The sequence below is a fragment of the Ctenopharyngodon idella genome, chromosome 22 (assembly GCF_019924925.1).
Source record: "Ctenopharyngodon idella isolate HZGC_01 chromosome 22, HZGC01, whole genome shotgun sequence".
Classification (NCBI taxonomy): domain Eukaryota; kingdom Metazoa; phylum Chordata; class Actinopteri; order Cypriniformes; family Xenocyprididae; genus Ctenopharyngodon; species Ctenopharyngodon idella.
This window is the reverse complement of record NC_067241.1, coordinates 21,329,489-21,343,471: the sequence shown is the minus strand read 5'-3', so window position 1 is coordinate 21,343,471 and position 13,983 is coordinate 21,329,489. Positions and strand designations below refer to the sequence as shown.

At 36.5% G+C, this 13,983-nt stretch overlaps 2 protein-coding genes across 2 annotated transcripts; one reads left to right on the top strand and one right to left on the bottom strand.

The window, feature by feature from the left end:
* Nucleotides 1-57: 57 nt before the first annotated feature.
* armc1l (armadillo repeat containing 1, like) lies at nucleotides 58-3,433 on the bottom strand. The gene is made up of 7 exons (XM_051879372.1): nucleotides 3,314-3,433; nucleotides 2,458-2,622; nucleotides 1,772-1,863; nucleotides 1,369-1,558; nucleotides 1,133-1,249; nucleotides 914-988; nucleotides 58-766 (listed from the first exon to the last, which is right to left on the bottom strand). Exons 2-7 carry the CDS (start codon nucleotides 2,608-2,610, stop codon nucleotides 575-577), a joined length of 819 nt encoding a protein of 272 aa, XP_051735332.1. The 5' UTR covers nucleotides 2,611-2,622; nucleotides 3,314-3,433; the 3' UTR covers nucleotides 58-574.
* mtfr2 (mitochondrial fission regulator 2) lies at nucleotides 3,426-13,073 on the top strand. Its single transcript, XM_051879373.1, has 8 exons — nucleotides 3,426-3,534; nucleotides 3,837-3,987; nucleotides 4,126-4,230; nucleotides 7,392-7,516; nucleotides 7,739-7,956; nucleotides 9,978-10,269; nucleotides 10,347-10,530; nucleotides 12,487-13,073. Exons 2-8 carry the CDS (start codon nucleotides 3,916-3,918, stop codon nucleotides 12,529-12,531), a joined length of 1,041 nt encoding a protein of 346 aa, XP_051735333.1. The 5' UTR covers nucleotides 3,426-3,534; nucleotides 3,837-3,915; the 3' UTR covers nucleotides 12,532-13,073.
* The last annotated feature ends 910 nt before the right edge of the window (nucleotides 13,074-13,983 follow it).

Below are 13,983 nucleotides of genomic sequence, written 5' to 3'. Positions count from 1 at the left end.
GGCATCTATATTCAATCACTTAAATTAAAAAAAAAAATCATCACAAAGATCAGCACAGACCTTTTCCTTCCAAACCTTTATTTTACACAAAACAGCATCAAACATGTATTTAATCTGTTTTTCAATTGTTTCCATTTTTAGATGAGAATTAAGATGCTTTTCCCCTTATAAAACACCAAAATGGAAATATTTACAAGAAATCAAGTGGAAAGAAAATACAGACAAACTTGACAGCAGAAACAGAAAATTTCTGATCCCTAAGAGGGATGAAAGACATGTTTTCATTAACATAATATAAAATGTACAACATGACCCCAACATCTACAGTTTTCAATACTGAGTTATGATGAGGCTGAGATCTCATACATCAGGTGGAAGCTGATGCTTTGTGTGAAAGGTTGCGCTCATGAACTGAACGACACCTTTTGTAGCTTGTAAAAGCACATCTGTCAGTTACTCGACCTTCCCTAGTGCTTTAGACTCTGACAGTGGTGTGAGTTGCTCTTCTAGGCCGATCTTCCTTAAAAACGTTGAGGTCCAAACTCAGACAGGAACAGCCTCTGAAACTCAAGCTTTACCAGTAGAAGGTTTTAGTGAGGAAACTGGCTGCTGTGTTCAGCCAGCTGCCACCGGTGTCCTGTTTAGCACCAGTACGGGACACTGCACGGTCAAGCTCTTTCTCTGGACTCTCGTCCTCTGGCAGGTAATCTGGCAGGTGGGAATTCTCTTCTACCTTTGAGCCAGAGGTGCTGAGCGGAAGGAGAACCTGTAACCACAGTACAGCCATGCAAATATGAGTCATAAAACTCTTAAAGCAGTGTATTTTATATTATATTATATATATATATATATATATATATATATATAAAATTTGACCTGACCGGATCATCATTCTCACAACAGCAACACTCACCTCTTCTCCATTTTCATTTTTCACCACCTGTTTAGCTGAAAGCACGTTTGTGGCAGCAATAGCAGTGGCCAGACTCTGAACAAAAGACATTTGCATTAGTTAGTGCATTAGTGCACTAAGACATTAGTTTTTCTTACACATAATGAGAACAAAGCTGCTTTTATTAGTTGACTCTCTCCTCACAGAAAGAAGAATATACTGCACATAAGGTTTATGTACCTCAGTGGACAGGTCGGCACGGATGCGTACGGTACATCTCTTCAGAGCCATCTGGAACGTGAAACTGATTACACCTTTGACCCTCAAAAGGGCCTCTTCACAGACACCTCTCTGATCCTGTCAACACAATACCACATGTGATTTTACCCAGTAATCTGCATGAATGTGAGAGAAACACTTTACGATCCAGGAACGATTAACAAAGAGCATGTGAGAAAGCTATGTATGGTACATACTGCCCCATCTAAGCCTTGTATGTGCAGGGTAACTGATTTGGCTTTCTTGTTGGAGCTGTTGATGAAGAACTGTGGTTTGTTCCTCCTCTTCTGCTGCTCTGGAGTCTGACAAGCCCGTCTCTGTGTTTGACCACTCAACACACAATACACCTCTTTCGCAAGGTCTGTAATATCAGTCGTCATGCCAGTCCTTCAATCAGTAGAGGGGGAGAGATATAAAACATCATGAAAACGAGCAATTTTTTTCTTTAAAATAAGGTGAATAGATGGATTGTGCAAAGTAATACACATGTATAAAGAAAGTAATTATGGTCAAATTTGATTTCATGGTAATTTCAATATATTAAAAATAGATCTTAGATCACTTAATCTACCAGTAAATAAGATAAAATAATAAAATCACCTCTCCATCAATGTCTCCAGGCTCACCATCATGCCAAGCTCATTTTTCATGGTGTTGATGTTGCGGGGCGATTCAGCCAGGTACCGCAAAGTCTGAGGAGACATAGCAGAAAAGGTTAGGACTTTTTAAAGAATCCATATTATACCCTCTTGATTTTGTTTTTAGGGTCTTACAGAATAAGTTTTTATGCTTGAATGTACAAAAAACACATTATTTTTCACATATTTTACATTGTTGCAGCAGCTCTTTTCCCAGTCTGTCAGGAAGCGCTTTTTTGTTCTGGTATCTATGAACGCCCTCCTTCCAAAAAGCACAGTGTGGCTCTGATTGGTTGGCTGGACCAGTGTGTTGTGATTAGTGAACCGCTTCAGTGTGTTTCAGAAATGTCACACCCCTTTCCATAAGTGCAAGTTTAAACACACAACTAATGCAACTCAACCCTGGTCGAGAATTATTTAAATGAGGGATATTGTGACGTGTACATCCCTGGAATAAAACTCAAGACTACAATCAGAGGGTTTCAGGGAGTTCAGAAACAGTGCTTGCTTACTGATATAGAGAATAACTCCCTTTAGAGTGGACTTTGTAGCAACATTAAACACTAAAGAAAGTTGAAAATGTAGAATAGGTCCTCTTTAATAAACAGAGAAAATTTTTGTGCACTGACAAATCAGGTCTGAGAGTACCTGAAGGGTGGCAAAAAGCACTTTAGAGTCCTTATGGTCTAGAAACAGCACTAGTCCTGGAAGGCAACCCTGGTCCTGAACAATCACCTCCCGATTCTGTGGTTCAGATGCCAAGTCCCGCAGCTGTGTGACTACTGATAATGCATCCATCATTTTTGTGGATACCTGAAACACCAAGGGATATGAAGACAAATTATTTGAAACATTGAATTACTTAGATCCCCTTTTAAAACATGAACCAATACTTTAATTTATTCAAAACGGATCTCTTTGCTTTCCCACTGGATTTTATGTATTGTGATCATAATTTATGAGACAGAGCAATTTTAAAAGCACATTAATAATAGACCCTTTAAATAGTATAATACTAAATATGGTAGCTGTGGGCGTATTATACCACGTTTTTATGTTTTATTCTATAGAGCTTTGACACAAACAACTTACAGAAAGGGCAACAGCTCTGGTCATGTGACCACTGACACAAGTCATGTAAAAATACCCACATTAAATCAAAACAGCCAGCATTTTCATTTCCATGTGTAAAATACATATTTTCAGTCCTTCTCAACAAGTACATTTTAGTCACAAGTGGAATTAAAAGAGCTAACAGGAAAATAGTTAATTATAGCACAAAAGCTGAAGACACTAAGAACCTCGAGACCATCAGTTCCTTGTTCAGTAGCCAGTTAGCATGATAGCTACGTAGTTTGAATTCAGATTCAAATTTTACGGTACTTTACATCTCTGTAATTGAAAGAGAATCTATTTTTATTCATTTTAACCTTTTTATACATCATTCTCAAAATACTTCCTGGAATATGTTCATTATCAAAAAATAAAATTACAGGGTACTCACCACTACCGTTACTTTTAACAGCGAACACACAAAATACAAAACTTCCCACTGCTTGTATTCAAACAAAATGATTGGTCGAAGGCTCTTGACGACGTTTCTAAATCGTTCAATCTGATTGGCTACAGGCTCCACCCCTCCTCTCCGGACCAATCACAAACGCTCTCAAGCAAAGAGCTTTATTTGAGTTTACCTGCACACGGAAAGCGTGATACAGGAAAGAGGTAAAGTGAATAATACGCTCGTCTTTGTGAACATAAACGCCATTTTATTAATAATACAATGCATAGGTGTATAAGTTAGATTAACGCGTATAGGTTTGAAATACGTGTATGTTCTCACGCGCTCATTGGTAGGATAGTGGCTGATGCTGATAAATAATTAGTGTTGTCCTTAATTACGTTTCTCTCACATATATGCCGTTAGTTTTTCCTCGGTATTTCATCGTTAAAGTTTTCAACGATAAACGTTTTAACGACGATTTTGTTAGAGAATTGAATGGAATGCAGCTGATTTGATCCCTCAGGTCACGTGGAGAAGTTTGCTGCAGTGTGTTGGTTCATCTGTCAGCAGAATCCAGCGTGGAAAACACAGGAATACTGTCAATGTCTCTGCTGGAGGACATCGTTGATCTCCTGAGATGTGTCCTGGAATACTTTGGAGTGCCACCTGACATGGTAAATATGATGATTAAATTAAATTAGTGTGACTATTTGGAAAAACAAATCAATAAACGTGATTTTACATGCTCTTTAAATGCAAGTTGATAACAACTTTTTAACAGTATATGTTTGTGAACACTGTTGTTGTTGCAGTTGATTCCAGTATGGGAGAGTACACAGTGTGGACAGTACCGCAGTATAGTCCGTATGATTGGAACAAACCTTCCTCTCTGTCCTCACCCACGGCTGCGATTTCAGGTGCTGTCTCTAAGAAAATGTGTGTTCTGTTAAGTATTTTTAAAGGATTAGTTAATTTCAGAATGAAAGTTTCCTGATAATTTACTTACCCCCATGTCATCCAAAATGTTCACGTCTTTCTTTCTTCAGTCGAAAACATTTTTGAGGAAAACATTCCAGGATTTTTCTCCATATAGTGGACTTCCCTGGGGTTCAACGGGTTGAAGGTCCAAATTACAGTTTCAGTGCAGCTTCAAAGGGCTCTACATTATCCCAGATGTGAAATAAGGGTTTTATCTAGTGAAACGATCTGCCACTTTCTAAAAAAAAAAAAAAATTTATATAATTTTTTAACCACAAATGCTCATCTTGCACTGCTCTGCGATGCGCCACGCATTACGTAATCATGTTACAAAGGTCATGCGTGACGTAGGCGGAAGTACTGATCTGGTGTCTACAAAGCAGACGTGCAAAGACTGAGTCAAACGGCCTTTACAAAAAAAAAGATAAAACAATGATATCGGACGATTTTGAAGTTGGAGGAAAAAATTAGATTACGTTTTTCACCCTACCGCGGTACTTCTGCCTTCCGCACTTGTGCTCCTAATGAAAAAAATTTAGGAGCAAAGTCAAAAAATTTAGGAGCACTTTCTGATCAATAACAGACATTAACTTTCCCATTACAGGGCGATATTTGCCCCTTTAAATTAATTTCCAGGGGCATTTTTACCATTATAAGAGCATTTTTTTCTAAACTCATTAAATGTATGCATCATATTTCATCAATTTCTTAAAATAGAAGATTTGTTTTTAAATGTTAAACAATAAATTCAGTTAGAACAATAACACCCAATGAGACTGTTACCTATCAAAAGAAATCATCAAAAAATCCATCTTTGCACTGCAGAAGTGACACAGAAGCTCCATCTGAAGTGGTATTATTTAGACATTTACATAGACCGCTTCATGCAGCTCATTGGTAAATATAATTATTTGAATTTAGAAATATGTAAAAAAAAAATAAAAAAAAATGAAACTTTAAAAGTTGGATATTTAAGAAAAAACAGTCTATGTAAAGTGTAAATATAAAAAAAAGAAAAAAAAACTCCAGTAGGTGGCAGTAAATCTTAATGTGCTTTGTTTGAAAGTATTTTCACGAAATAGAGCAAAAACAGACAGTATTCTGGCTAAAAGTCACTTAATATCAACTTGTTTATTGGACTTCAATAAGATCAGTAAGTACCACATTTGCAATCATGCCCAATACTCGAAGAAACAGCTGCGATAGACGGTGTTACTGGTGTTCAGCAGCTGCACAGGTTATATCACTTGCCCATTGTGACCGCGGCACCGCCCCCAACTTCGTTTTGATTTTTTTTATAGTAATAATACTATAATAGTAATAATAATCATTTAGTTCAGTTAGAGAATAGACACTACAGTTAAAACGGAACGCGCCGAACGAGAGTCAGCACAGATCAGCAGCAGGAGTCAGATTTCACCTCACTTCACCCATTTCGTCTCACTTTTCTGAATGACAAGACGATGGATGAACATTTGATTGCAAAGCGAAATGTAAACGCGCATATTTAAGCGAGTTTGTCATTGTACTGTTTTGTTGTTGTGTTTTTTATTAAGAATAATAACGAACCCACCCACCATTCAAGCAATTGCCGCTACTTCAAAAGTGAAAGTAATATGTGCACGGGCATTCATAACGGTGTGTTTTTTTTTTTTTTTTAATTAATTTTTGGAGGCATTTTTGCCTCAAGCCCCTGTTAATTTCCGACCTTGCTTATGATAATCCAAATGTAGTATTTCCAGTTAATTTGACTGAAACATCAGCAGCATGAGACGGTCTGGTAAGTGCGTCATACCTATTTCACCTTTGAAGTGTAGTCCATCGCGCACGTCTTTTGCACTCGCTCTGCTGTGCTGACTGAAGCAAAGTCTTTTAATGAAGGCATGAAAAGCAGCCGATTGCAGTATAAAACATAACTGTTGTTCAGTGTAGATGCATTTTGGGAGTTGTGCTTTTTATTCCGATTGTATTATAGATCTGTTCATGAGAATCGATCGGGTCACTCGCACCGGTGCGCCGAAATATTTTTTCACAGTCGCACGCAGTTATTTTTAGTCGCAAATGCGGCTGAAATTGTCGCACTATAGAGTCCTGTATGCGTGGCGCATCGCAGAGCAGTGCAAGATGAGCATTTGTGGTTAAAAAGTATATACATTTTTATTATTTAAAAAAAATGACCAATCATTTCGCTAGATAAGACCCTTATTCCACGTCTGGGATCATGTAGAGCCCTTTGAAGCTGCACTGAAACTGACATTTGGACCTTCAACCTGTTGTTCCCTGGTGAAGTCCACTATATGGAGAAAAATCCTGGAATGTTTTCCTCAAAAACCTTAATTTCTTTTCGACTGAAGAAAGAAAGATATGAACATCTTGGATGACATGGGGGTGAGTAAATTATCAGGAAATTTTTATTCAGAAGTGAACTAATCCTTTAAAGATCCTATCAGTAATTTATTTTTCTAATTTTGAGAACTTTTAGAAAATGTAATTAAATAATCTACACTCAACATCAGTTATTTTATTTATTTATTAATATTTTGTATTAGTTTTTATATTAATATTTTTAGTTTTCATCTTCAATTTAGTTTTAGTAACTTGCTGTGCTTTTGTCATTTTATTAATTTTTTTTCTTTTATTTCAGTTTTAGTATTTTTAGCACTTAAACTGCTTATTTATTTTAGTTATGTTTTGTTTTCATCTAATATTTATAATTTAATTACACTTTATTTCAATTTCTAAAACCTATCTTTAATAGCTTTATCAACAACATCATCGACTCAAACAAGATAAAGACTCAGTCTAATAGGAAAAAGCAGCTTTTTTACATGAACATTTGTTCACAAAATAATAAAACTGTTCATACAGCAAGTGTACACCTTTAACCAAGTATTTTCCTATTATTATATAATATAACAAAGTATAATTCTTTTATGACTAGCTCATTTTGGAACACATGCATAAGGGCAAATGTACAAGTCAGGATATTACATGCATGTGTTCACATGGTATAAATTGTTGATGAAGTCTCTTCGCATGCTAAAGGCTTTGAAAGACTTAAGTGCACCTTCACTAATGAGCTCTGACTCTTTGTTTCTAGATTCCTCTGCAGACATTCAATAGACAAGGGCATATTGATGTGTCAGTGGATACGCCAGCCATTCCTACATTGGCGGATGTACTTTGGCTGGTGGAGGATGAAGGAGACAGCCACACTAAATTCAGGTAGTCACACATAAGCAGCTGTATAAACACAAAAGTGTTTATTAATAGCTCACTGACGGTGTCTGTATGAGTGCTAAATATACTTCTGAACATAAGTTACGCCTGTTATGAGATTTCTTGTTGGATTCTGATCTTCACAGGAGAGTGTTTATGTAATTTATGCTAGTTTTGTTTTATGGAGAAAGTTCATAGTGTCATCATGTCTTACCATGTTTCTAACAGAACTGCCATCCCGCTGAGGAAACACTGTGTACAGCAAGGTTTTGAGATTCCTTCATTGGGGTGTGAACGTTCATTGTCCGTGTCTGTACCGGCTCAGAAGAGAGGCAGGGTGCTGGAGCCGGGAACCCAGCCAGAGGCCCTGCAGAAGATCTCAGCTCTGGAAGAGGAACTGCAGAGACTACGAGCACAGATCGCTATGATAGTCACAGCTCCAGCAGGTACTGTAGTCTGTTAATATGCCAATGCAAACTGACAGATTGTTAGAGATTCTGTAAATGCAAAGATCTCATATAATGAAAAGGCTGTCTGTGGTGGCTATTTTTAGCAACAAACCCAAATTCACATAGCTTGTACTTTTAAAGAAACAAACATGGTTTATTTTTATTTATAAAACGGATAGTTCCAGCCCTTGATTCCGATTGGTTGAGCCGCATTCGAAGCCATTGTAAAATTCCCGAAAACATACAGCTGACCGCATTACATAAGTATCGCTGCACCACTGAGTGTGTATGTTGCTGCGTCTGTCTTAGCAACTTAACTATAAGTTTGTTCTCAATTGATTTTGTTCATTGACGCTTACTGCATTATGTAGAAGAGTATTGTGAGAGATATCGAGTGACAAAGTGTATTACCTGCATTCAGATTTAGCATTTTCCTTCAGGTCAGTCCTATGTTCATAATAAAAAAAAAATCTGTTTGAATATCCGCTGCGATCTTGTCCTTTTAACATTTAATGGGTTTTCCCGTGCCCTGCTGACACTGACGGCACTAGTCAAAGCATTTGTCATTTGCGTCTTGTTCCGTGTTCACAACAAGTTGACTCACTCATAAAGACAATCTTTGCCGCCATCTAATGGCATAATAAATGTAACTTCTGTTGCTGTTCACGGTCAGGGACTATTTTTTCCAGTGGAAGGAAGGCTTTTAATGATTTTACTTCAGGAAAGTTGTATTGATACATATTTTTTGGCTTTAATATTTGTATTGTGTGGTAACTGTTTTATAAAAGCAATAAGCCCCGTGAAGCCGTGGTTTACAGTGAATTTATAACAGCTAAGGGCGTTTTAGGTACTCCGCTCCACATCGTGCCTAACAACGCCCCTTAGCTGTTATAAATTCACTGTGAACAAGGCTACACGGGGCTTATTGCTATATTAGAGAGCTTAAGGGAGTGAAATGTTGGAAATTCTGACTGTTCTGTTCTTAGCTGTGTATAGGTTCTCAACCTTTTTGATTTAAAGGCCCCCTGTTGTCCAACACAATATTCGAAGGACCCCTCAAAATAGATAGTTTTGGTATTTCTGCTGTAATTATAACAAAGCTGCTTGTTTTCAAACGTTTTTGTTAACAGAAACTAGAAATATTTATATGTAAAATTAATTAACCACAATTCATTTTGTGATTCCAAAAGAACTGTATGTTCATCAATAAAAACAATAGATAAGGAGGGGAAAAAAGATATGATTTCAGTTTAAATCTTGGTTTTTATGTGCTTTTTAGTATTTTAATTTAGAATGAAAGTTACATTGAAATATATTAATAATTATTTTTTAATTATAATTATTCTGTTTTTATAAATATAGTAATTATTTAAAAAAAGTAATAATTAATTTGATTATTAAAATAACTTGTCTTTAAGACTACTTGTTCAAAAACAAGTAATAAAATCATTTCAGTCTGGTCTTGATTTAGTGAATCTGTGACTGACAATGTCATTCAGGCATTACAAAAAAGTGACTGAAGGATGGAGCAGTTAAAACTATATTTAACCACACAGAAATCATGCATCCCATAGAAGTAGCATAGCACCATTGCTCATTTCACATATGAATGGGAAAAAAAAATAAATAAATAAAAATAAATAAATAAATAAATATATTTTAAGGGTCAGAGTCTAAATTGCCTGTTTTTGGAGCAAATAATAACTTGACTCGTGGAACGCTGAGGAAAAATAAAATGACTAAAAATGTATGATATAACCCCTTTAATGCATCACTCTGATACCTTGTAATAAAATAAAAATATTGTGTCTAATAATAATAATAATTATTATTACCATTATTGTTTAGTCAGATTGAATGGGGAAAATGTTTTCCTTTTTTTTTTTTTTTTTTTTTTTTTTGTCCATAGCTAATCACATGCCCGAATGAACTGATTAATATTCGTGGACCTCAGGGACAAGATAAAATGATGATATGACCCCTTTAATGTATCACTCTGATATCTTTTTATATCTCAGGCCGTGCCGTTCTTCCAGCTGATCCTGGCACTCCATGCTCTACTCTACCAATTCCTGTCCTTACTTCCACTCCTGTCTGTCCTCCTCCACCACCTCCACCCCCACTTCCTCCTCCGGCTATGGCCAGCTGCACAGAGGTGTCCGTTTCGGAAGTGATTCGACAAAGACAGGCAGCAAAAAGGGAAAAGCTTGCGCCGTGTGATCCGTCTCCAGGTACAGCGCCTGCTGCCCTGCCGTCCATGTTAGAGGTGCTGAGAGATCTGAATCAGGTCAAACTGCGTTCTGTCGAGAGGTATGGCTCTACCGGTTTCAAACTCGAAGCACGTCTAAGTTTTAAGCTCAGTACTGAACGTGGGTTTGTATTTGTAGATCTCCAGGTGGAACTCCAGTAAGGAGACGGAAGAGTAAAGGCGTAGCATGTTCATCTGACCCTGCAGCTCTCATCGCCGAAGCACTGAAAAAGAAGTTTGCACACAGACAGAGAGACGATTCGTTTGGTAAAGAGAACCGCTCAGCTGAACCCTCTCCTTTCAGCAGTCCAGACACTCCCAGGGTAGGTCTTCTTCCTCTTGTTCCACTAACATTTATTTCAGCTGACATTGGTACAACAGGAGTTGTACTCGATAAATAAAACAGCTGAGTATTTGGTGGTACAGGGTGATAATGAAATGAGATATTTGTCAGATGGCATCATTAGCTGTTATGTCATGTGGTACAGTTTTGTCAACATCACGCACTGTGTGTCAAGTTAACAATATGGACGGAATATAATCGCGTGCAAGCCAACCAATCAAACCGCAAGGTACCATCCAAAATGCCATTGTACCTATTGAGTGCATTAACATGCACAATCTTACACTGATTATGCTTAATAACTTGAGGTGTAAGTTCATGTAAATCCCTTAAACGCAGCAGATAAAAGTTAATAACAGTTTAAAGAAAAAATCAATCACCACACAAGAGCTGCACAATTAATTGAATCGCAATATGAGTTATCAAAATGCAAAGGCTGCAATTTAATTAAATATTTGGGGTGTGTTTCAGAGTAAAGCACAGCACCGTTTTCTTTTACACACACAAGCAGCTTATGATTCAATGTTTTCAGTGGCTCAAACCGACTTGGTTCACAGTAAATGCTAAACAACATGAGTTCATATCTGCATCTGCTCTGAATTTGGGTCACTTATTGTGTGTATTTGGGAATGCAAATGTGCCAACCATCTTCCCAAATTTGTAATAAGTGCTTAAAAGCCAGCTGTTGTCAACAAAAGTGAACAGTTTTCTGCCAAAATAGAAGCTTGATGAAATTAAAAACATAAATATTAGTATTGTGATTTTAGTTAACAGTAAAATTGTCAGTATTGTATTATTTATCTTAAACAATTTTAAAGTAAATATTACAATAGTGATATTTCTTTGTTAAATATTTTTAATTAGTAGTAATAATAATAATAATAATAATAGTTATATATTACAATAAAATATAATATTATAATTTATTTAAAGCCATATTGAGATAAATCACAATTTCTGGCCTAATTGTTCAGCCCCACAAACAACCACAGCAAACCTGGAACTTTTTGTTTTTAAATAGAATTTTTATCAGAACAATTGCAATTCATACAGCCCTACCCATTACCCTGATTTTGCACTGTATGTGAACTTCTGTATTGCCATTTTTTTTTTTTAATAGGCATTTGACTTGTTCTAATTTCAAAACCAGAGAAAAATACAATATTTTCAAATCTCATGTAAACATAGTTTTCTTCTGTTTTTTTAGAATATGCAAATGTTTATCCACTTATTTGTGTTGTTGTCGTCCATGCACTCATTGCTGCCGCTTTCGAGTAGTAATCTCCTCAGATTATAGATGTGTACTATTATTAAATTTTTTTTGACATGGATATCACAGTTTCATTGGACGAACCACATGCACTTGCTTAAGTGTTTTAGCACACATGCTAATTTTCTCCACCAGTCCTGTTCATTTAGAGGAGTTTCTGAGTGCCATAAAAACATATCACAACTAGGGAAATAGATGTTAAACTAGCTGCGAGCAGGGTTCATGTTGGATTTTTGAGCCTTTTGAGAGCAATAATAGCAGTGCATTTTTAATTTGAACCACTAGGGGAAGTGTGTATGTCCAGAAACTTAATTGTTACCTTTAGGCCAGCAGAGGGCAACTTTTCATCACAGTGCAGCAGCCACGTGAAATGCAAATTAGACACCTCAGCATTGACTGAACCCATTTGCTTGCCGAATTTAAACCGTTTATGGGAATTAAATATGAATTCCTATTAAAAGCAGTTATGAGTGCTAATGATTCATTTTAAAGCTCTTTTATGCTCAGATCTTTCTGAAACACTTTCCTACACCTGTGTTTATGTAGCACTATTGCACAAAACTTAGACAGAACCCTTGACGTTTTGCTGTAAAACTTAGTTGAGAATGCAGTTTAATGAGACTGCATTGTGTGCTGTTGTGACTTTAGTGTCGTATTGGTTTACAGATTCTCCATCACACCAGACGCAGCCAGGGACGCATTCACCTTTGACCCTTGACCTTAAAGTCTTCCAGAATCAAAATCGTCATGGACTTATGTGACGGACAGATTTCTTTTCAATGTTGGTCTCGTTTTCCTTTTCCACTTTCTCTCTGAATTTATCACATGGGCCTCCATCTGAAAACACTGTGCATGTTTTTGAGATTTTTTTTGTGTGGGCATTGTAATTTTTGTACATGCTGATTTTTATTTGTAAATATTATATACAGAGGACTTATTAATTGTGAATGATTAATACAAGTATTGATACAGGATGGCAGTAATTATGTCATAAGATGCTACAACTTTAAGCCACAAATGTGGATCTATGCAGTGCCTCTTTTTATACTGATTTTTTTTTTTTTTTTTTCATTTAAAACATAGTTGGACTAACAAAAGTTCTCTGAACAACTTATCAGTAATATTTTAAGTTTGGTACCAATTTTTGCTAATGATTCGTTCATCCATGTTTCTGCTGTATTTTCATCCTCTCCTACAAACTGTTAATGCAATATCACTATCAGAAGCAATAAACAAGTTAGAAGCCTTTCAAATGTGTCGTCTTCCACCCGTCAAGTGTGTACTATAACATAAACTAGTTTATGACCAAGGTCTCTGGAATATTTTATTCTGACTGGTGAATCGCACCATTCTGCCATCTGATATTTCCTAATATTCACCGTTATCCATGGCAATGCTGTATATATTAAAGGGTTAGTTCACCCAAATGAAAATTCAGTCATTAAGTACTCACCCTCATGTCGTTCCACACTCGTAAGACCTTCGTTTATCTTTGGAACACAAATTAAGATATTTTTGATAAAATCAGTGAGGCCTCCATTGACATCAAGATAATTAACACTTTCAATGCCCAGAAAGCTACTAAAGATATATTTAAAACAGTCCATGTGACTACAGTGGTTCAACCTTAATGTTATGAAGTGACGAAAATACTTTTTGTGCACCAAAAACACAAAAAAGCGACTATTCCACAATATCTAGTGATGGGCGATTTCAAAACACTGCTTCATGAAGCTTCGAAGCTTTACGAATCTTTTGTTTCAAATCTACGGAGCCCCGGACATGACATGCAAGAAAAAAATAGTAGGCTAAGTCGTGCGCACGATTTACTAATTTGTTCCCTCGATTTACAAATTTTTCCCTCGATTTACTAAAACGTGCGCACGATTTACTATTTCGTTCCCTCGATTTATAAATCACGCGCGTGATTTATAAATTAAGGGAACGAAATGGTAAATCGTGCGCACGTTTTAGTAAATTCAAGGAACGAATTAGTAAATCGTGCGCACGCTTTAGTAAATTGAGGGAACGAATTAGTAAATCGTTTGCACGCTTTAGTAAATCGAGGGAATGAAATAGTAAATCGTGCGCATGCTTTAGTAAATTGAGGGAACGAATTAGTAAATCGTGCCCATGCTTTAGTAAATTGAGGGAACGAATTAG